This window comes from Gobius niger, assembly GCF_951799975.1.
Source record: "Gobius niger genome assembly, chromosome: 20".
Classification (NCBI taxonomy): domain Eukaryota; kingdom Metazoa; phylum Chordata; class Actinopteri; order Gobiiformes; family Gobiidae; genus Gobius; species Gobius niger.
In genome coordinates this window covers 4,362,891-4,387,081 of record NC_136871.1, presented here as the reverse complement: position 1 = coordinate 4,387,081, position 24,191 = coordinate 4,362,891, and the positions used below count along the sequence as shown (strand labels likewise).

Sequence of the window (24,191 nt, the reverse complement as noted above, 5' to 3'; positions counted from 1 at the left end):
TGCTTCATGGAGCAGCTCCACATGAACAAAGCTCAGAGCTGATCCTTTCTGATCTTTTCCTGAGTTTGGATGATTTTAGTCTCTCCTTTTCATTTTTATTTAGTCTCATTTTAGCCGACTAAAATATCTGGACATTTTAGTCATAGTTTTAGTCTCATGAGAAACTTTAAATTTAGTTTTAGTCCAATTTTATTCGTCAAAAATATCACTTTGACTAAAATTAAGACTAAAAATAAAATTTTGTCAACTAAAATTTAGTTGACAAAATTAACACTCATGTATAGCGGTAACTTAGGTCACACTTTATTATACACTACCTTGATACATTGAAAACTAGATTTAGTACAGTGTGATCTGCTTTATAACAATCAGTAATAACTTGTGCCTCTGTAGTACATACACAATGGAATAATGTGTATTTGTACTTTGGATGTTCATAATGTAATATACGACCCTTTAGGTTATAAAGTTATGTCTTATTACATTATGCACCATCAAACTACAGGCAGGTTATTACACATTGTTGCACTTCACATTACGTTGTACTTTGGCAGGTACAATGTATGAAGGGTAGTGTAAAATAAAGTGTTTTTGTATCAAATAAAAGAATCATAATTTGAACTGTCATTATCACTTATTTGGTGTGTGTGTGTGTGTGTGTGTGGTGTAATATTAGCAGGCCTAGGGAAATGTATTGCTGTGCATGATTTTTCTATGTAGTTTTAGAAATGTAGTCAAAAGCAAATTCCACATGTAGTGTGCATTTTGAAGTTTTATTTTAAGGACATTAAAACCTGTTCACTGCCACCTTAGGGTTAGGATTACAGCAGTGTTCATTTTGACAACATATTTTAATTTAGTTTTAGTCTTAGTCTTTTGACGAAAATGTTATTCAATTTTAGTCTAGTTTTAGTCGACTAAAATTGCATGTCAATGTAGTCGACTAAATTATCTAGTCGACTTTGCATTTATAATATTCATTATTCAATTCAATTCAACTTTATTCCGGACTCGTAGTCCATTACAATGAAATAAAAGACAAGACAAACAATTAATATTGCATTTTATAAAAGACAATCATGTCTCCACAAGTCAGATTGATAACGTGTCGCACTCCATTTTATATTTGTCAGGGACACTATTATTTCATTTTCAGCCATGTTCAGTCTACACATAAAGCTGCACATCAAAGTTCGTAGTACAGTAGTAAAGTGTTCACTCTGGCATTGACAAATATTTCTGTGGCGCTTGACCATCTCGGCTTCTTCAAAAGCACAAGCAACGCATCATTATAGGCCACCTGCTTTCTTATAATGAGTCCAGAGCTGAGCCGTGTACACAGGGGCGGACTGGGACTGAAAAACAGCCCTGGACCCCGCCTGAACCGAGTGCATTAACTTCAGTTCGGCTTTACCCAAATCTAAAAGCTTCTCCACTCCAATATTTGAATGCTGTAGCCTACAAAAGTGATTGTAACTTTTTCTCATGTTGTTGCCGCGTTTTTGTCACATTTTTGTTGCTTTTTCAGTACTTTTTTGTGGCTTGATGTGTTTTTTGTCACGTTTTTAAGTCACTTTTTGTGGCTTTTTTCATTGCTTTGTTGTTGTGTGTGACATGTTTTTTTTGGTCACTTTTTCGTTCTTTTTTTGTCATGTTTTCGCCACTTTTCTTTGGTCACTTTTTGTTGCTTTTCCAGCACATTTTTGTTCCGTTTGCCTCATATTTTCATGCTTTTCATTTAAGCTTTTAGATTTGGGTAAAGCTTGGTTAAGGCGGAGGGTAAGAGGTTAAGGAGACAGGTGGCCCCAGAGCCAGTGGCCCTTCTGTGCTCTTCCAGAATGGACATATGGCCAGTCCGCCCCTGCGTGTACAAGGGAGTACAGTACGCTTTAAATAAAGTCAGCTTTACTTGCCAAACTTCTGCGCCAGAGTATTAGCCTGGGCATACAACACTCTGCACTGTCTATAGATATCATCATCATCAGACAGGTCCTCACTGATGATGTGCCCGAGGTACTTCACTTTGCTGACAACATGCAAGACATCATTACACAAATTAAAGTTCGGAAAAGTCACGTTCTTGTCGTCCTTGGTTTTACAAATCATAACCATACTCATCAAACTATTGTACTTAATGTCATGTTCCAGACCATAGGTTAAACCAGCTGTACTTGGACTGAACATGACTAAATCGACTGCATACAAAAGATATGTAATATATTATAATCATATTTAATCCAGGTCCTCTGCTTCATGGAGCTGCTCCTTTGGCAGTGAATTTACATGATCTGAGGCTCCTTCAGACGGTCAATAGAAGTTTGGATGATTTTAGTCTCTCCTTTTAATTTTTATATTGTCGTATTTTAGTCGACGAAAATATCAGGACATTTAAATCATAGTTTTAGTCTCAATTTTAGTCATAAAAAATACCACTTTAAATTAACACTGGATTACAGTATCCGTCAAAAGTTTGGAAACGCTTATGTAATGCATGGTTTTTCGTTTTATTTCAGGACTATTTACATTGTAGATTCTCTCTGAAGGATTTCATTTATGAATGTACACAATTGTGGTTCAACCTCTTACCCCTCGCATTTTCACCAGTACAGCTTTACCCAAATCTAAAAGCTTCTTGGCTGGAGTTGACAGCCTACACACCAGTGTAACACTTACAAAACTGATCTTTTTTTAAACAAGGCGGCCGAAAGAGTTCCCCTCCTTTGACACTTTGAGAATGGTCAGACCAAAGAATAAACTTAGAAATATAATTAGATCTAAGATGATTTGAGAAAGACACCAAACATAAACGTAATGTCAAAGTGTACAATTTTTTAGCATCCTAATCATTTGATGTAAAGCTATGAATGTTTGAATGTTTGTATGGATAAGAAGCAACAATAAATACCTTTTTTGTGTTGTTTTTACCCAAATCTAAAAGCTTCTGGACTGGGGCTTACAGACCAGTGTAATGCCTCATTGTCTTGTCGTCACTTTTCACACTTTCTTCACTACATGAAGTAAATATCAAGCATTGGCTTAAATGACTGGAATTGAGGAAATGTATCTTGTTTTGAGCGGTTTTCACTCATTTAGACACTTTTCCTGATCGGACCGAGTTTACTTTGCTTGTTTGAGGACATTTCAGACCAGTTCTGGGGTAAATCTCGTCTGAAATAAGAAAGTAAAATTGCCAATGAGACAAGACCAATTTTCTTACCCCATTGGCAAAGAAAATGACCTGAAACGAGTCAGAAACATCTCAGAACAAGTGAAATAATCTAGGACAAATGCCCAAGAACTTCTTAACTAGTCAAAACAACTAAAATTTGGATTATTGTGCTCAAATTGAGATGTTTATACTGATCTAGTTAAATACTTTTTGCAGTGTTTTTCATCTCATTTTTGCCACCATCTTGTTGAGTTATCACTTTTACATTGCACTTTTGTCCTTTTTTGTTGCTCTTGTTATTTTTTGTTGATTTTTTGTGGCTTTTTTATCTGTTTTCTGTCACATTTTTGCTGCACTTTTTTTCGTGCTGCGCTTTCATCGCTGTTTTTGTCAAATTGCTGCCACTTTTTGTTGCATTTTCATCCTTGTTTTTGTTGCTATTTTGACCTTTTCTTCCAAGAAGCTTTTAGATTTGGGTGAAGCCAAACTGGAGAAAATGTGCTCAGTTCAGGCAAGAGGTTAAAGAATGGTCTTTTTTCATCCATAATTGTAAGTCTAAATAATGATGGAGGTTGTTGTTTTGCTTTTTTTCTTACAACCTTTCCAAACTGTAAATGTTCTTTCATATTTTGACCACAGGTTTTAATGAGACGCACTAGCCCAGGATGTTAAATTCCACCTCTTCCCTGGACACCCTGGTGAGTAACTCGAGCGCTACCCTGACTGGACCCACGGTGTTCATACCCAAAGACAGCTTCTCCAATGCTCTGGCCAAGAACATCGTGGCCATGCTGGTGTGGCTGGCCCTCAGCATCATCAACAGCAGCATGGTGCACACCTTCCTCCGCCACAGGTGAGGAGGATGAAATTACAGGACAACACCATGAGTCAAGTCACTTTTCTGTCTTTATCGTGTGCTCGTGCAGCCTGTTCTACGAGAACCCGCGGTACATCATGTTCATCTGCATGGTGATCAATGACGCGGTGCAGCTGAGCCTGGTCACTGCGCTGTACGTGGTCAGCTACATCTTCAGGAAGATACACGCCTCTGTCTGCTGCGTGCTGGTCAGTAGTAGTTCGAAATCTGCGCAGTAATCTTCACTTTACTGTGCGGATGCCAAACTACTCCTGGTATTATTACGCCTTACAATATAGTTCCCCCTTTTATCCGCTTAGAAAATCCACATTGTTTAATTTTGTGTAATCATACTTTGTAGTGAAACACTTCACGTAACCATATTTAAATAGGGAAAACGTGGAAGAGCTTGGTAGCTTCTATCTTGACCTGTTTTGGAGCTATAGTGGAGAGAGGGAGAGGCTAAATGCTAACGCCGTCTGCGCTGTGTTTACGTGACTGAAGGCACGGGGGAAGATCAGACAGGTCCTAAAGAACTCGTCAAAGCTAAGGTAAGAACATATCTCAGTATGTGAAAACGGTGGCCTATTCCTTTAACCCCCACCTGTACAGAGAACATTTTGGCTCCATCCAGCCATCTATCCATCCATCCATCCATCCATCCATCCATCCATCCATCCATCCATCCAGCCCCTATGGCTCCTCCTGTAGGTGGTGGGTCCACAGAAGGACGGCCTTACGACTCTCAGGCCTGTTGGTCTGTCATAAGGGACTTCTGAAATGCTCTTTGTCTGATCCGCTGTCTTCCGCTGAAAGAGCTGCTTCGCTCCTCTACAGTCCCATTCAGTGCGTGGGAGGTGTTGTCCCTGATGGAGGTGAGTTTGGCTACTCCTCTCCTGTCCCTCACCTCCTCGGTAGAGTCCAGGGGGGAGCCCAGGACGGAGCTGGCCCTCCTGACCAGCTTGTTCATTCTGTTCTTGTCTCGCTCTGTGCTGCCCGGGGCCCAGCACACGGCAGCGTAGTGGAGAGAGAGGCTACCAGAGTCCTAAAATCTTGTACAAGGCATTGGTGTTGTGGGACCAGTCCAGTTTATTGTTGAGGTGAACACCCAGGTACTTGAAACTGTCCACCACGTCAATGTCCTACCCTTGGACGTTCAGCGATGTGTGTGGTAGTGTTTTCCTCCTGAAGTCGATCACCATCTCCTTCATCTTACTGGTGTTTAAGCACAGGTGGTTGCGCTCACACCAGTCCACAAAGTCTATAATCACCGCCCGGTTCTCCAGGTCGTTCCCCTTGAAATGTTATAAACTGTACAGGTGCACATTGGATGTTGAACTGGAGACAGTGTCCCGACCTGCATTCCCTCATATTTGTCCCCTCTCCCGCCCTCAGATCATGACGGCCGTCCTGACGACCCGCTCCACCCCGCTCATCCTGGCCGGCATGGCTCTGGAGCGCCACATCTCCATCTGCTTCCCCCTGCACTACAGCCAGATCTGCACCGTCCCGAGAACCCTGCTCCTCATCGGCGTCATCCTCATCCTCACCGCCACCCCGCCCGTCTCCGACCTGCTCATAACCGTGGTCAAAGAGCCGCCCGGCTTCTTCCACACGTCCATTTTCTGCGACCAGTCCCTTCTCTTCCGGGACAGGTCCATATACTACAAGAACTGCGTGTTTGACGGGACGTACCTGTCGTTTGTGGCGCTCACGCTGGTGTACACGTACTGCAAGATCATGCTGACGGCCCGGGCGGCGTCTCTGGGGTTGGCGTCGGTGAAAAAGGCGAGGAATACGGTGCTGCTGCACGGAGCACAGGTGACAGCTCGAGTTAGAATGTTGCATCTTTACAATATCCTGTTAAAAGGGATATTTCAGGATTTTTGACATAGGGCCTCATTTCCTAGTTATCCAGAGTGTTGTTGATTTCTGGAGATTTTTTTTTTTTTAATTCATGCAGTCCTTAAATTTGAAGAGTTTAGTGGGGCTAGGCTAGTGCTAAGCTAGCGCATGTCTATGGTAACTAGTAGCCTGCATAACAACAGTCCCAAGCACTGAGCACCCGAGGCAAATCACTTATAACACCATACTACCGATACAAATGTCTGTGTTGACTGAATATTATTTGGGCGGAGGGATCTGCTAGGTTACTGGATCTACATTAGTTTGTTTACCTGCGGCCGGCATTAGGCCTACAACACGTGGAATTCACAAAGGAGCTTTTTACAAATCAGATATGGCAACGTTTGGAGGACGACCCCATGATTTTGAGGTGGTTGGTAATGCAGGCTATTAATCAATCATACAAACTTTATTTGTATAGCACTTTTTATACATTCACCATGCAGCACATTGGCCAACAAATATATTAAAATTAAGTTTCAAAGCTTTTACAGGCAGTCCTGAAGATGTGGGCTATTAAAAGTGAACAACTAAAAAACGTTTTAAGTTTACTTTTAAATATATCAACACTCGTAGCGAAGCTCAGGACCTCAGGTAGACTGCTCCACAGGTGGGGACCATAGTAACTAAAAGAGGCCCCACCATGAGTTTTGGTTTGAATCTGAGGGACAGTTAAAAGGTTTTTCCCTGATGATCGGAGGGTCCGTGAGGGCTCATAGGTCTTAAAGAGGGGGTATTATGCTTTTTTCAGCCACATAGCACCAGTCTATATCACACTACAATGATGACCAATGAACTGCCTTGTATAAAATTGCTCTCTCAAAATGGCTGTAGTGAATGTCTTGAAATAGGCCTCTGTCTCTTTAAGAACCTCTGAGCCTTTCCGACACGCCCCCTCCACACGCTGTCTGTGGCATCAGTGGGGAGGGGGTTCTGCTGAGGAGCAGTGGTTGGTTACTCGGCTGGTGACGAAAGCTCGGAGGCGTCTCCAGGAGGTGGGGGCGTTCCTAGGAGGACTCAGGCAAACCGATCCCTAAAATGGCCGCCATCAGAGCTTTTACAGAGTACTCAAAAATACGTGAATGTGCCAAGGCAACACTTCAGGCATGTTTGTAATGAGGGAGTGACAGAATAACATGATGTAAAGCTTGAAAAAGTCGATTTTGCATAATACCCCCCCTTTAAGCATGTCAGATAAATAAACAGGACTGAGACCATTAAGAGCTTTATAAACCAGTAAAAGAATCTTCAAATCTATCCTTAAACTCGCCGGGAGCCAGTGTAGAGACCGGAGCACTGGTGTAATCTGCTCTCTCTTTCTGGTCCTCGTCAGTAGGCGAGCTGCAGAGTTTTGAAGCAGCTGCAAAGGTGCTATAGCTTCTTTTGGAAGACCAGAAAGGAGAGCATTACAATAATCAATACGGCTAGTGATAAACGTATGTATCAAAATCTCTGCACTGGGTATGAGAGAAATGGTCTGAATCGAGGTGATTAAAACCTGTTTTTGTGACCGACTTGATGTGTGGCTCAAAACTAAGCTCATTATCAAACAAAACACCAAGACTCTACTTTTTCAGAGGGATTTAGCGAATATGTTTGGAGCCTAACCCAAAGCCTCTCTAGGCTACTAGTTACCATAGACATGCGCTAGCCTAGCACTTGCCTAGCACCACTAAACTCTTCAAATATAAGGACTGCAAGTGTAAATAAAGTGTATATATCCCTTTAAGTGTATAGTATGCCCAACCTGCTACATTACTGATATTTTAGTTCTGCATTGACCGCATCTGTTATGGTTTGTATAGGAACCCCAAAGCAGAGCCGGAGACAAAACAAAGTTCAAAATTTATTTCCGAACAGGAGGCAGGATGGGCAGTGGAGACAGGAGGCTGGCTGGCCGATAGGTGTAGTAGAAAAAGTCACTCCAGGAGAGGCACCTGAGAACAGGGAACAAAAATTAGAATCCAAAATAGTATTCACAAAGCTTTCACTGAACACTGCTCTCTACCAAGTAGACGGAATAATCTGGCAGAGAAGTGGTGTGCAGCCCAGGGTCTTGAAGACTGAATGAATTAGTGGAGTTGATTCAGGTGTGCCTCATTCCCCTGAAGGAGCCAGCCACGCCCCCTGTCACACACGCCCTGCACAAAACAGAAAAAAGGGAGGGGGAGCAGAAAACAAAACAGATCCCTAACAGCATCTATCCTTATCGCAGCTGCTCCTCTGCATGCTGGCCTTCGTGGTGCCCTCCCTGCAGGTGGCGCTGATCTCCCTGTTCCCGCGGCTGAGTCTGGAGATACGCTACATCTTCTTCCTGATGGTGTACATCATCCCGCGCTTCCTCAGCCCGGTCATCTACGGCTTCAGAGACGAGCAGTTCCGCAAGTACTGGACCAAGTACCTGAGCTGCGGGCTGGACGGTCTGCATCGGGTGCGTCCTCTGGTCCAGGTCCAGAAGAGCAGCGTGGGAGGGATCGGTAATAATGGGGCGTGAGTGACTGTGAGGGAACGTTTGAGATTATGTTTCTATGAGTGACAGTGATGGCAGTCATGTTTTCATAACATCGGGGAAACTGTGGCTAAAACCATTGCTTACCCCGACCAAGTGTGAAGATTGGATATGTAATGGCCCATTCCAGTGCTTTGAGAAGCTTGTCTGAAGGATATTACTTTAATAAATCAATTAAAATAAGATACATAAACGTTAGGCCCTGCTAGTATAAGCCAGAAACTGTCCTAAAGCATAACATTGTAGCAAATACATATACATTTCCTTTCAAAATCCATTTTGCTCAATGATCTTGATTTATAGAAATGCTTGGGGGGCATCTCAAAAGGTGCTAGGTCCTAGGACTTCCAGGATCTCCACATGAAGTTGGTGGGGACAACTTGGCCGTCCTGAAATATTGGTGGGGACCATGCAAACCTATATCCATGCAAGGCGACGCGATTGTTAATTGTTTGGATGGTAACCAGGGCCAGACTAGTTAGCAAATGCAATGTATATCTATTTAAATTGTCTTTTTCAGCACTGATTTAAAAAATAATAAGTTGGACAGTCAAAACGCCCATACTGTACTGATGCTTTGGTAGGATGAGATATTGTTTGTAATGCGAAAAAAAGTATATAAATGAATATTATATATTGTCGAAATACCACCTGCACCCGCCTTCACCTTTTGGAAGATGTCTGCGGGAGCTAGTTCTATATTAGCCCTTTTCCACCAAGCTGGTGCCGGTGCTGGTTCTGGGCCAGTTCCAGTTTCAGAACCGGTTCTTTCGTTTTCCACTGAAAAAACGCTGGCTCTTGGTTCCAAAATCTAGTGCCGATTGGGAACCAATTAAAAGCTGGACCAAGAAACGAGCACCAGTGATGTCAGCGGCTGGGGGCGTGGCTCTCTCCTCCAACAAACAATCAATATTAGTTAGTTTGTGCTTAGAACTTCCTGGAGAAGCCAAAACAGTCTCTGTGGAGGAAACTGTTGTTTTGCTTTATGCTCTTTAGCTAAAACAAGAGGGAACAGTTAGAAAGAAGAAATCAAAATGTTAACGGCTGCTGTGACTGAAACATAAACTTATTTTTCTGTATTTTATAACCAGAAGTGGCTGTAGTAAGATGTTACTATCCATTTTTGATGTCGACTTCCCAAAGCGTTGCTATGACAATAGGCACAGCTCTCATTTTGGTGGAAAACCAAGTCAATATGGAACCAACCCGGCACCAGAACCAGCTCTGAACCAACACCTTGGTGGAAAAGCCCTATATGTGAGCCATTCTTTCCTTTGTTTATGTGCTCATATCTTTGCCCAGGGTGGTGGGTTATAGCCCCCTGTTGACAAGCTTGTAGCCTTTTGGGAATCCATTTTCACAATGTAGCATTATTTGATGGTTTATACGTTGAATTTCCTGATTGTATGTGCAAAATTGTGAAATAAACTAAGCTTAACTAAACCTCTTTGGGAACCACTGTATTATATAGTTAATAAACCTTTCATTTCAATTCCCCCAATATTCATTTACACTGCTATATGTTTATTTGGTTTATTTCATCATGATCTTGTCCACATTTGTATATAGTGTATCTTTAAAAGTCATTTCATCCTTTGTGTGTATGTTATACTTGTAAATGTGTACATATTCCCAGATTGTCATATACTTCAATCTCTTTTTCATTACTATTTTGAGCTACTGTGACGCAATTTTACTTGTGGATCAATAAAGTCTGTCTAATGTCCTATGAAATATATAAGAGGAACATTTCTTGTATGCTAACTTCAGTCTAATAATTATCTAAATAAACATAAGCTCACATCTACAGTAGAAGGTCTGATTTTGGTCTCATCTTTATTTAGTTAGACGATATTATCTGGAGATTTTAGTCATAATTTTAGTCTTCTTATGGTAATGGATTTATAGTGACAACCCATAGTATAAATGTCATGTGTAGAATAAATTATGAATCTTATATTGTGTCACAAGTCTCTGTATGTATCACGACAAGGCCACTAGATGGAGCCACATCATTGGCCATGTATTAGGACAAGCTTCTGTCTCATTACAAGTTTGAGTGTCATTTTTACACAGCCCAGGTTTCTACTGATTAATATATATAATATCCCCACACCTTGTGCTCTAAATGTTACATAAACAAGCACGCTTTTGTTTTTGCCAAAGCTAGATACAGGATTAAGGTGTACTTTATTGTGCCTGTAGAGAAATGTGTCCTCTCATCTATTAGCAACATATTATTCATAGCTAGTTTGTCATTAATATCAAGTTAAGGAAAGACAATGCAGGCAAAACAATCCTTTTTAATTAATTAATTTATTTCAGTCCGTTTGGCCTCTTAAGGATTTCAGTTTCAATGTTTCTTGTTTCTTGAACTTGTCATTTGAAAGGCCATTTTATCAAAATGCATTTTTCTCACATTGTGGCAACAACACCTGCACTTAAAGGAATAGTTCACCTTTTTTCCACACTGAGATATGTTCTTACCTGAGCTTAGACGAGTTGATACGTACCTGTCTGGTCTTTCTGTGTGTCCGTGGAAGAGCGTGGTAGCTTCCAACTTCACCCCCGTTTGGAGCTATAGGAATACACTGGGAGAGGCCAAATGTTAACAACATCTTTGGTCTTTTTGCGTGACTGAGACTGAGACCAGGTACGCATCAACTCGTCAAAGCACAGACAAAACGGTGAACTATTCCTTTAAGTTTTTTTTTTTCTTAATATCTAATTCGTGTGGCACCTTGTTTATTAGTGGAGGAAAAAAATGAATACATACATTTTTTTATACCAGCTTCGTCACCACCTGCTGCTGATGCTTATTTGGACATTATGTTTGCCTGGATACTTATTAAGACTGTTTGCCTGAACTTTACTTTGTCTTGTATTGTGTTTTGTTTCATTGCTTTAATGTTTGGTGCTTACAAAACGATTGATTGAGCTTAAACAAAATATAAACAAATCTAAAACTAATATGCTCAGGGGCGGACTGGGACTGAAAAACAGCCCTGGACTCTGACCAGCCTGGCCCAAATTAGCGTAAATGTGCACTTGGCTTAACCTTAACGGAGCGGATTTTCGCCAGTTCGGCTTTACCCAAATCTGAAAGCTTCTCGGCTGGAGAGCAACAATGTAACGCCTCATTTGAAAGCTGAGACCTACAAAGTGATTGCAACTTTTTGTCAAGTCGCCGCATTTTTTGTCACATTTTTGTTGAATTTTTGTCACATTTTTGTCATATTTTTGTCACATTTTTGTCACTTTTAGTTGAATTTTTGTCATTTTTTTGTTGAATTTTTGTCATTTTTTTGTAGAGTTTTTGTCACATTTTTGTTTAATTTTTGTCACTTTTTGTTGAATTTTTGTTGAGTTTTTGTTGAATTTTTGTCACATTTTTGTCACATTTTTGTCACATTTTTGTCACATTTTTGTTGATTTTTTGTCACATTTTTGTTGATTTTTTGTCATTTTGTTGTTGAATTTTTGTCATTTTGTTGTTGAATTTTTGTCACATTTTTGTTGAATTTTTGTCACATTTGTGTCATATTTTTGTCACATTTTTGTCACTTTTAGTTGAATTTTTGTCATTTTTTTGTTGAATTTTTATCATTTTTTTGTTGAATTTTTGTCACATTTTTGTTGAATTTTTGTTGCATTTTTGTTGAATTTTTGTCATTTTGTTGTTGAATTTTTGTCATTTTGTTGTTGAATTTTTGTCACATTTTTGTTGAATTTTTGTCACATTTGTGTCATATTTTTGTCACATTTTTGTCACATTTTTGTCACTTTTAGTTGAATTTTTGTCATTTTTTTGTTGAATTTTTATCATTTTTTTGTTGAATTTTTGTCACATTTTTGTTGAATTTTTGTTGCATTTTTGTTGAATTTTTGTTGCATTTTTGTTGAATTTCTGTTGAATTTTTGTCACATTTTTATTGAATTTTTGTCATTTTTTTGTTGAATTTTGTCACTTTTTGTTGAATTTTTGTTGATTTTTTGTTTAATTTTTGTCACTTTTTGTTGAATTTTTGTTGAGTTTTTGTTGAATTTTTGTTGAATTTTTGTCACATTTTTGTCACATTTTTGTCACATTTTTGTTGATTTTTTGTCACATTTTTGTTGATTTTTTGTCATTTTGTTGTTGAATTTTTGTCATTTTGTTGTTGAATTTTTGTCACATTTTTGTTGAATTTTTGTCACATTTGTGTCATATTTTTGTCACATTTTTGTCACTTTTAGTTGAATTTTTGTCATTTTTTTGTTGAATTTTTATCATTTTTTTGTTGAATTTTTGTCACATTTTTGTTGAATTTTTGTTGCATTTTTGTTGAATTTTTGTTGCATTTTTGTTGAATTTTTGTTGCATTTTTGTTGAATTTCTGTTGAATTTTTGTCACATTTTTATTGAATTTTTGTCATTTTTTTGTTGAATTTTGTCACTTTTTGTTGAATTTTTGTTGATTTTTTGTTGAATTTTTGTCACATTTTTCTTGAATTTTTGTCAATATTTTGTTGAATTTTTGTCACTTTTTGTTGAATTTTTGACATTTTTTTGTTGAGTTTTTGTCATTTTTTTGTTGAGTTTTTGTTGAATTTTTGTTGAATTTTTGTCACATTTTTGTCACATTTTTGTTGATTTTTTGTCACATTTTTGTTTAATTTTTTTCACTTTTTGTTGAATTTTCGTCACTTTTTGTTGACTTTTCATCACATTTTTTGTCAGGGGGCATCCATACTTTTCATTATGCTGATCTGAACTAACACAACTAAACACATTTCACCTTCTTTGTAAATCGACTTAATAAAGTTATATTAAACATAACACGGAACACGACTCTCTGCGGAGGAATAAAGCTGTAATTGAAGCTAAACGAACTCAGCGCTAACGTGAGCAAATCACCAACACAGCGGAAACAACCGAAGCTGCGCCGGAATGTGACGGAAATAGCCGAAGACTCGAGGACGGGACGATCGTGAAGGTGCCACAAAAAGAAACCGCTTCACTCCGCGCGCTCCTCTCCTCCACAGAGAACAAGTTACTCTGGAGATGATCAACAAAGACTCCAAGCGCAGCAGGACCTATTTTTTCTTGTTTTAACTATAAATGTTACGTTTAACCAGGATGGGATGAACCGAAGACGACGCTAATCTGGTGATGAGACAAACGCGCAGGTGAGTCCGGAGGTGAATCTACTTTTGCACGTTTGTTCCAGCGCGACGTGACCTGACTAAACCTATTGATATTAGATCAGTTTATTTATTTATTCTGTTGTTTCGTAAGTCTGCAAGTCCTAAGACGCACGTGGGCTCGTTGAGGTTTTGTTGTTTCTTTTGTTGAACGTGAAAGAAGTTTTGTATTCGTTTTCTCTTTTATTATAGTTAAGTGTATTTTACATATATCCTACATCACGTTACGCTATGTTTGCTAAATTGCGTTGGTTATTTTATTTATTTGCAAGACTTGACCTCTACAGTTGCCAACTAAGAGTCAAATATTGGGAAATTTTCTTGTTATACTCTACTTCTATTATATACTATTTGTTTTAATATTGATTTTGGTAACACTTTATTTTACATTGTACCTGAATAAATTTAGTACAATGTAATGGGCTTTGTAACAATGTGTAATAAGTTGAATCTATAGGTTAGATATACAATGGGACAGGGGCGGACTGGCCATATGTCCATTCTGGAAGAGCACAGAGGGGCCACTGGCTCTAGGGCCACCGGTCCCGCCTCAACCGAGCTTTACCCAAATCTAAAAGCTAGAAAGAAAAGCATCAAAATAGCGAGAAAGAGAGGATGAAAACATGAGAAAAACACGGACAAAAAAAAACACCACAAAAAATGATAGAAAAAATAATTAAAAATTCAACAAAAATGTGACAAAAATGCAACAAAAATGTGACAAAAATGCAACAAAAATGTGACAAAAATGCAACAAAAATGTGACAAAAATTCAACAAAAATGTGACAAAAATTCAACAAAAATGTGACAAAAATTCAACAAAAATGTGACAAAAATTCAACAAAAATTCAACATAAATGTGACAAAAAAATTACAAAAAAACAACAAAAAATGATAGAAAAAATAATAAAAAAACCCCACAAAAATATAACAAAAATGTGGCGACGCAACGAAAAGTTCCCGTCACTTTTGTAGGTCTTAGCTTTCAAATGAGGCGTTACATTGTTGATCTCCAGTCGAGAAGCTTTTAGATTTGGGTAAAGCCCAGTATTAAAAAAACATCTACAAACAATCTAAAAGGAATTCCGTGGGGTATGGTGTGCCACAAGGTTAAATTTTGGGACCATTATTATTTAATATTTATATTAATGATTTTGCTTCTGTTTCTACGACCACCTTTCCCGTTCTTTTTGCTGATGATACCGATCAAAAAAATAATAATAAAAAGCCGAACTGGGGAAAATGCACTCGTTAATGTTAAGGCGGGTGGTACGAGGTTAAAATATGTATTTGTGGAAGTCACAATTACGCTAATTTGGGCCAGGCTGGTCAGAGTCCAGGGCTGTTTTTCAGTCCCAGTCTGCCCCTGCAATGGAATAATATGTGTTTGTACTTTGTAGGTACATACATAATAAGACATAATTCAAACTCTAACCCTAACCTTAAGCCCTTGCCCTAAGGGTGTCGTGTCCTACTACATTTTGTACTTTTAAAGTACTAATACAAGTTATTCCACTGTGCACGTACTATATAGGTACAAGTTATTACCGATTGTTACAGAGCACATTACATTGTACTAAATTTAGTTCAAGGTAGTGTAAAATAAAGTGATGCCGAGATGTATTTTGTTGTCTCTGCATCACTAAATTAGTTGAAACTTTGGTAAGGGATACTCAGTGACCTCTGATCAAAAAATGGTTTGCAGAGTTTGTACCGCAGCATATTACATGATTTACGGATTATTTTGTCTTGTTTTGATGCTTTCAACTGTCTCTCAACGTGATCGGTGACGTGACTGCAATTCCAATTTACTTGATAGTTCCTGTTCAGTGTTGGGCAAGTTACTGTAAAATTGTAATATATTCTATATTAGCACTTACAGCTTTAAAAGGAATAGGCCCCCGTTTTTACATACTGAGATCTGTTCTTACCTTAGCTTTGACGAGTTCTTTAGGACCTGTCTGATCTTCCCCCGTGCCTTCAGTCACGTAAACACAGCGCAGACGGCGTTAGCATTTAGCCTCTCCCTCTCCTCTATAGCTCCAAAACTGGTCAAGATAGAAGCTACCAAGCTCTTCCACGTTTTCCCTATTTAAATATGGTTACGTGACGTGTTACACTACAAAGTATAATTACACAAAATTAAACAATGTGGATTTTCTAAGCGGATAAAAGGGGGAACTATATTGTAAGGCGCAATAATACCAGGAGTAGTTTGGCATCCGCACAGTAAAGTGAAGATTACAGCGCAGATTTCGAACTACTCCTAGTATTATTACGCGTGTAACACTTCACGTAACCATATTTAAATAGGGAAAACGTGGAAGAGCTTGGTAGCTTCTATCTTGACCTGTTTTGGAGCTATAGAGGAGAGGGGGAGAGGCTAAATGCTAACGCCGTCTGCGCTGTGTTTACGTGACTGAAGGCACGGGTGAAGATCAGACAGGTCCTAAAGAACTCGTCAAAGCTAAGGTAAGAACAGATCTCAGTATGTAAAAACGGTGGCCTATTCCTTTAAGAATGTAATATGTTTGTATTACATATTACTGTGTAAAAAGTGCAGCGGAGCAAAAGTGCAGTCAAAGATTTCCTTTTCCTTAGCTTTCCCCATTCTCCTGTTTTGTTCTGACAACATGAACTACACGCAACTGCCGATCGTGTACACCAACTTTCAAGTTTCACATACATTCGGGGGGAGTTTGGCGTTTTTCCGCTCATACCTTTAAATGCACTTGTTGTAGCTGTAGTTACTTTAATTGTAATCACAAATATATTGCTGTGTTTTGTGCAAGTAATATATATTTTTGTAACTTTTGTAATATGTTACCCCCAACACTCTTCCTGTTAAACTGTCAAAAGGGCAGCTCAGGCTGGGCATTTGTTCCTGGTTTAGTAACTCGGTTGGTGCTTTTTTTTTTTTAACTTACAAGTATCGTGAATTTCACAGCGGTACATATAGGTTTAATAATAGCGGCTGTTTGAAGCGATCGTCTCATAGTTTGTTTGTTTATCCGATTGCTGGCGCTGTGCTTTCCACTGCTGTGATTTCCTGCCACCGTCTTTCTCGATGCTGAATTATAGATCACTTTATTTCTGTGCAGCATGGCGGCTCCCCGGAGAGCTCAGCGTGGGCCCGTCATGTGATTAGAAGCACGAGAAGAGACCGAGAGACCGTCGCTTACTGCATCCTGAGCTGGGAGATGATAGCAGAGCAAATATTGTATTGCATAGTAGACACACAAAGGGCTGGGACGATATATCGTTTTGGAATATATCGTGATTAGAGGCGGGTGGGCGATATCGACAAAAATGAATATCTAAGTATTTTGGGGGACTTTCTCGATAACTATGATGAAGCGATATTTTTGCTAGACATCAGAAATATGCAAAAATGTGCTGCAAATATTGTAATTTTCATTGCTTTGCCACTCAAAAAGATAATTGTCCTGAACAGACTACAAAAGGGCAAGAAAGCATTTTTCCTCCAATATTTTCCTCCCAATTCAGTGTCTGTTATGATCTGAGTCACAGACTGGTGAGTTCAACAATGCGATAAAACACAATTATGATATAAACCTACCCTCCTGGAACCGTCACCTTAAAGGAATAGACCACCGTTTTTACATACTGAGATATGTTCTTACCTTACCTTTGACGAGTTCTTTAGGACCTGTCTGATCTTCACCCGTGCCTTCAGTCACGTAAACACTGCGCAGACGGCGTTAGCATTTAGCCTCTCCCTCTCTCCTCTATAGCTCCAAAACAGGTCAAGATAGAAGCTACCAAGCTCTTCCACGTTTTCCCTATTTAAATATGGTTACGTGAAGTGTTCCACTACTACTACAAGTATAATTACATATAAAAAGTTCCAAAAAAAAAAAAGTATAATTACACAAAATTAAACAATGTGGATTTTCTAAGCGGATAAAAGGGGGAACTATATTGTAAGGCGTAATAATACCAGGAGTTGTTCGAAATCCGCGCAGTAAAGTGAAGATTACTGCGCGGATTTCGGACTACTCCTGGTAACATGCTAACGCCGTCTGCGCTGTGTTTACGTGATTGAAGGCACGGGGGAAGACCAGACAGGTCCTAAAGAACTCGTCAAAGCTAAGGTAAGAACATATCTCAGTATGTAAAAACAGTGGCCTGTTCCTTTAACGTGGTGGAGGGGTTTGAGCACTTCAATGATTCTTGGAACCCTGTTGTCGGGGACTTCTTGCCCCTGGTAGGGTCTCCCAGGGCAAACAGGTCCTGGGTGACGGGTCAGACAAAGAGCGGTTCAGAAGCCCCTTATGAGAGACCAACAGGCCCGGTAATAATCGTGAGGCCGTCCTTCTGTGGACCCACCACCTGCATTTGGGCAGCTCCAACAGTGACCCGGCAATGGAAAAGTGGAAGAAAATGGATGGATGGATATAACCCTTTGACATTTGTCCCACAGCTCATTAGAAAGAGCATGTATGCAAGTCAGTTATTTGTCAGTGCACAAACGAAATTGCGTTCCGGTGTTGGGTTAGCCCTGAGCCGCAGCGACTGAGCGTGCCGCACTGTGGGCCAACCTGACCAGCATGTTTTTGGAGATCGGGGAAACCAGAGCACTGCCTTCAGAGCTCCTTTGAAACGGTGCAGCGCCTCCTGGGTTTGTCTCAGTCTCAGCTCCACCACATCCTCCTTCCTCCTGCGCAGCTCCCTCCAGGCCACAATAGACTTTCACCTTCTTCTAGGTGGTGAAAGATAATCTTATATAGTCTTATTCTCCAGTGAATGAACATTAGTAGTAGGGTTAGAACGATTGTGTGGCTTAGATGCAAGTCTTTCCCGGATACTTCCTCGTTTGTCCCATTTTTGTTTCCTCTTGTGACGCCTCCTCCGCTGTGCTGCAGATGTGACGGGCTCTTGGTGACTCCTCTCTGTTTCAGAAGAAAAACATTTTTGGTCTCATATGTCTTTAGCTCATAAGCCAGCTGTTTGTTTACTTTTTTACTTGTATTAAGCAGAATGTGCAGTGGGTTTAGGAGAGTTGTGTTGTGTTTTGACATGACAACATGATCCCCACACTTCTTTTAAGGGGCGAGAGGGTGTAACATTTATGGTTCAAAAACCATAAAAAAAAAAAAAATCCAAGCTAAAGCTCCCATTGAGTTCCCATATAGTTCCTTCATATACAATTTAAAACCACATGATAAATAACGATACATTTTTGGGCTCTATATTTATTGTCTGTGCATTTGTTAGCATTTCCCCCCCATTTTTCATTGTAATTTTTTTTTTTTAACAGAAGCAAATTGAGTGAAATGATTTCATGTTTATTGCAGCTTGTGTGGTGTTTCATGATTTGATTAGAGCAACGGTTTACTGTCATTTTTATGCCTGAGAGTTGTCTGCATCTAGTATCGTTAGAGTCAGTACTATCGTTTATCGCGATGCTTTCCCGCTTCAATATATCGAAGTACAAATGATATCTTCACTCTTCCATCCAAACTAGTCAGGAGTAAATGTAGTTATTAGTTGTTATTTCATACCGGTCTTCTGTTCTTAGCCTCTACGAGAGCCGCCTCTGTTTCCAAACGTTCATGTTCTTTGGTGGTCATAGTAAATCTAATTTTATCTGCTCCTCTCAATGTACTTTGATGAGACACTAATCGGCCGGAGCGGATATTTTAATGCTGACTAAAGCCACACGGCGAGCGCTGGTCTTCAGCCAAAAAGCTTTTAGGAGATTCTAGACTGGTTGCTCCCTGTCAATCACAAAACAGGTCAATAAGAGTGAAGTGCACAAGTTCACAAATACACTTTATCTGATGTGGAAGACGGTGGAGAGGTCAGTTCTAGTTCAAACCCGTTTTAAGTTTTGCTGTGGTGCTTATGCTAGGTAGACTTTACAATTTTTCATGATCTGATGAGTTATCTTTTATGCAAACCTCAGCTCAAACAAAAACAAATCCTCCAGCTTCATTGAACACACAACAATCTTCTACTGTTTCATCAAAGCTCCAAAACTAGGAGCTGTTTCTGCCAAAGAAATGGCTGTAAGTAGGGTTGGGCGATGTTCCCTTAATTGGCCGCTGACGATGTTTACACCATGGACAATGATATCGGCAGGAGTAATTTGGCATCCGCACAGTAAAGTGAAGATTACTGCGCAGTAAAGTGAAGATTACTGCGCAGTAAAGTGAAGATTACTGCGCGGTTTTTCGAACTACTCCTGGTATTATTACGCCTTACAATATAGTTCCCCTTTTATCCGCTTAGAAAATCCACATTGTTTAATTTTGTGTAATTATACTTTGTAGTGGAACACTTCACGTAACCATATTTAAATAGAGAAAACGTGGAAGAGCTTGGTAGCTTCTATCTTGACCTGTGTTGGAGCTATAGAGGAGAGAGGGAGAGGCTAAATGCTAACGCCGTCTGCGCTGTGTTTACGTGACTGAGGGCACGGGTGCAGATCAGACAGGTGTAAAAACAGTGGCCTATTCCTTTAACACAAAAAAGTCACCAATAAGCAAATAGGTAAAAGCCACCTATTGCATAATCACAGTGTGTTCAGCCATGTTATGCATGAAAAGAATGAGATCAGCCATCCAAGACTTTGTTTATCTTTGTGTAGTTGCATATGGTATTTTCTACAGACCCCAGGAAGAATAGCAGCAGCTTTACTGTGGGTAATGGGGATTCTAATAAATAAACATAATAGACCTAAACCTGAACAGCCTGAATGACCAGGTTGTTCCACACATGGGCTTCCCTGAGGGCATGGGCAAATTCCAAGATGACAATGAGCACGAGACATCATGGGCGACGGTGGCACAGGTGGTCGTGATCGTAAGGTTGTGGGTTTGAATCCCAGCTCCCGCAAATGCACACTGTCATTGTGTCCTTGGGCAAGACACTTCACCCCACTTGCCTCCAGTGTCTGCGAACACTGGTGTATGAGAGTGTGAAAGGGCGACTGGTTCATTGCGGATGAAGGTAGAAAAGTGCTATAAAAGTTGAGTCCATTTACCATTCATTTTTTAGTCCAGATAATAACCCCATTGATAATCTTTGGGATGTGCCAGAGAAGGCTTTGCACACTGGTCACACTTTCCCATCAAGAATACAAGATCTTGGTGTAAAAAAGGAATGCAACACTGGATCTTTCGACATTGCAGAAGCTTATGGAAATAAAGCCACTTCGAATTTGTGCTGTAATCAAAGCTAAAGATGGTCCATAAAAAAAATGGATTTGTTTTTTGGTCAAGCTAGTTCCTTGGTTCAGGCTAAAGGGGGTTCACTTGATCAACCACAATAACACTAAAACTAGGGCTGCAACAATACAAATAAAGCACAAAGTAAAAGGACATGAAGTTATTTGAATAAATTAAGACCCACTCTCTTTGATAAATTCTGAGAGTTTTGTCTTGAGCCAAATCATACAACTTTTCTCCCTCCTACAATTGTCCATACACAGACTAAACAGTAATACCAGATACTTACCAGTAAAGCTTTTCCAAATTGTGTGAACATTTGTAATTTCTCTTTTTAAAAACTCTCCAAATCTTCCCACCAACTGCTGCCCAAAATAAGCTTGAGCACAATGATAGTGTTGCTGCCAGGAAACATGATGCTGTCCAGTTTATTCGGAGATTTCAAGACTTTGGCTTTGATTTCCTTCAGCAGCACAAGTGGGCAGATGAGCTATAATCTGTCCTGTAGTTTGTAAACATGCACTATTGAACAAAAAAAACGGACTCTCTCAAGTTGCAGCAAAATGTAAGTAAAAACTTGGGGGGAAAGTAGATGATTGGGGGTTGTATTTCTTCCATAAAATCCTTTTGCTTACTCACCAAAAGCATAAGTGCAAGTGTAGTCTGTTTCATTTGCTCATATATTCTCAGGCTCCGAAGATTAATTGTAATGGTCGTATTAGCGAATCCCAGATTGCAGGAAATATCTCTCTGCAAAGAAAGCAATTCTGTTTCCATGGGGTCTAATTTAAATAAAACCTGCGAAGATGGTTCTGGAGTTCAGAAACCTGAAGTGCTTGGTTTAGTTAGGGCTGCGTAGTGCGTACCATTACATTGTTATTCCGATACCGGTACTTTTAACGATGCTTGGTTTACGATACCGATGCTTGAACAAATACCTGTCAAATATTTGCTATCTAGAACCAGAAAATATAATAATAATGTAAGGATGATATGCACATTTTTTGGGGTCACCTCCAATGTCAAGAAATGTGTGAAAAAGGGGAATTATTTGGGGGGAAAATTGGGAGAAATTGTGGCAAAAAAAAAAAGAAAGAAGAAAAATTGTGAAGAAGAAACAAAAGAATGGGGCAAACATTCCGGAAAAAAATATGGACAATTCTAGGGAAAAAGCATTTACTTGAGCTGAAACAACTAAGTCACTTCCTTTAAAGGGACTATACGGAGTTTAAAAATGTCAAAATTAAGTATTTTCTTCCCCCTACATGTTCCAACAATGTCCTAATGTGTAGAATGAGCCCAGACCTGTTCACCACAACTGCCTCTAAAAACGATGTTAATTCGGGTCCGAAGTGCTGTCATGCACGAGCGTAATATAGAACCTGCAGAAGGTGCAGTTACACACATGACCTGTAGTGAGTATAAAATGGCTAACTTGCGTCTAGCCATACTAAGTAACGTGTTTACCTTAATAAATCCTCTCCGTAGTCCCTGTGGGGGTAATACAAGTGTTTATGGGATGATTGGAGGGTCTTTCATCTCCCCCTGGTGTCTCTGGCCAGAAAACCATGTTTGCAACTTGACTGCCCCCGGACCGGAGCCACCAATACACACTAACAGAATCACGAAGAAGAAGCTAACGTGCTAACAGGCAAAGCTAACTGTGGGCTAACGTCACTTTAAACAGTATTTACAGCCAAGTTTGAGTGAAAATCTCCAATGTACAATTGGATGTACAATATCCCTCTCTCCTTTCGCCTTTTCTGTCAGTGTAGTATTTACTCTCCAAGACAATTAATAAGTAAAAAAATCGTAACTTGCTACGACACCTGCAGTTGCTAGGGGCAATAGTTACTTAGTAGTGCTTTAATGCTGGCCCTGGACCCAACAGCATCAACATTGCATTTTAATTTTTTTCATTACCTAAACAGAAATATGAGGTTAATTTCATCCATAAAAGTCCACCAGGCATCAGAACTTGGTATCGAAAGAAAAATATTTTGTACATATCCGGGAAGAAAAGGAGCCCAGTACCCAACCCTATATGCTCTCTAGAGCCAGTTAAACCTCTTACCTCCCCCCGCCTGAACCGAGGGCATTTTCTCCAGCTTTACCCAAATCTAAAAGCTTCTCGACTGGTGAGCAACAGTGTTAATTTCGTCGACTAAAATATTTAGTCTTAATTTAAGTGTTATTTTTGACGACTAAAATTGGAATAAAACTAAATTAAAAGTTTTTCATGAGACTAAAACTATGAGTAAAATGTCCAGATATTTTAGTCGACTAAAATAAGACTAAACAAAAATGAAAGGGAGAGACTAAAATCATCCAAACTTCTAATGACAGTCTGAAAGAGCCTCAGATCAAAGCTCTGAGCTTTGTTCATGAGGAGCAGCTCCATGAAGCAGAGGAACAAGATTAAATATGATTATAATGAATATTATCAATGCAAAGTCGACTAAATTTACTTGCAATTTTAGCCGACTAAAACTAGACTAAAAGATATTTTTTTGACTAAAACTAGACTAAAATCGAATTACATTTTCGTCAAAAGACTAAGACTCAAACTAAATTAAAATATGTGGTCAAAATTAACGCTGGTGAGCAACAGTGTGCACTACAAAAAGTACATATCAAGCATTGGCTTAAATGACTTGAATTGAGGAAATGGTTCTTGTTTTGAGCGGTTTTCACTCATTTAGACACTTTTCCTGATCGGACCAAGTTTACTTTGCTTGTTTGAGGACATTTCAGACCAGTTTTAGGATAAATCTCGCTTGAAATAAGAAAGTAACATTGCCAATGAGATAAGACCAATTTTCTTACCCCATTGGCAAAGAAAATTACCTGAACTAAGGACGAAATGTATCGAAACGAGTCAGAAACATCTCAGAACAAGTGAAATAATCTAGGACAAATGCTCAAGAACTTCTTAACTAGTCAAAACAACTAAAATTTGGATTAATATGCTCAAATGCTCATGTTTATGCTGATCTAGTTAAATACTTTTTGCAGTGTTGTGCCTCATTTGAAAGATCTACAAAAGTGATAGTAACTTTTTTTGTTCTTTTTGTCACCATGTTTTTGTTGGTTCAGGCTCCTATAAACGGAAAAGACAAAAGAAGTCTATTCTACTACCTGCCAGGAAACTAAACCTTAATTGCACGAGCCCATCTTTCTTTACAGGGTTGTCTTAGTACTAACACCTTTGTTACATCTAATGCCGAGATACATTTGTTGCCGGCAGCAGGTTTCCATCCGCTCAGACAGAGAGTGCTGCAGGTTAAGTGTGTCTGTAATGTAATTGGGATGGGTTTAGATAGTGTCTAATTGCTGAATGTGAGGAAATGGCCCGGTGGATCTCAGACAGGTGT

General features: G+C 39.5%; 2 protein-coding genes across 2 annotated transcripts in view; both read left to right on the top strand.

Annotated features, from left to right (window-relative positions):
* Nucleotides 1-3,834: 3,834 nt before the first annotated feature.
* Nucleotides 3,835-8,424, top strand: LOC306979447 (odorant receptor 131-2-like; the record flags this gene model as incomplete). Its single annotated transcript, XM_079578399.1, has 4 exons — nt 3,835-4,022; nt 4,096-4,234; nt 5,421-5,846; nt 8,146-8,424. The coding sequence occupies 4 exons, from the start codon at nt 3,835-3,837 to the stop codon at nt 8,422-8,424; spliced, it is 1,032 nt and encodes a 343-aa protein (XP_079434525.1).
* A 4,963-nt stretch (nt 8,425-13,387) lies between these two features.
* LOC306980070 (delayed-rectifier potassium channel regulatory subunit KCNS2) overlaps nt 13,388-24,191 on the top strand; it is a 28,600-nt gene continuing 17,796 nt past the window's right edge. Inside the window, exon 1 of the mRNA XM_079579303.1 lies at nt 13,388-13,608. The gene's annotated coding sequence lies outside the window, so the exon portion shown is untranslated. The remainder of the gene's footprint in view (nt 13,609-24,191) is intronic.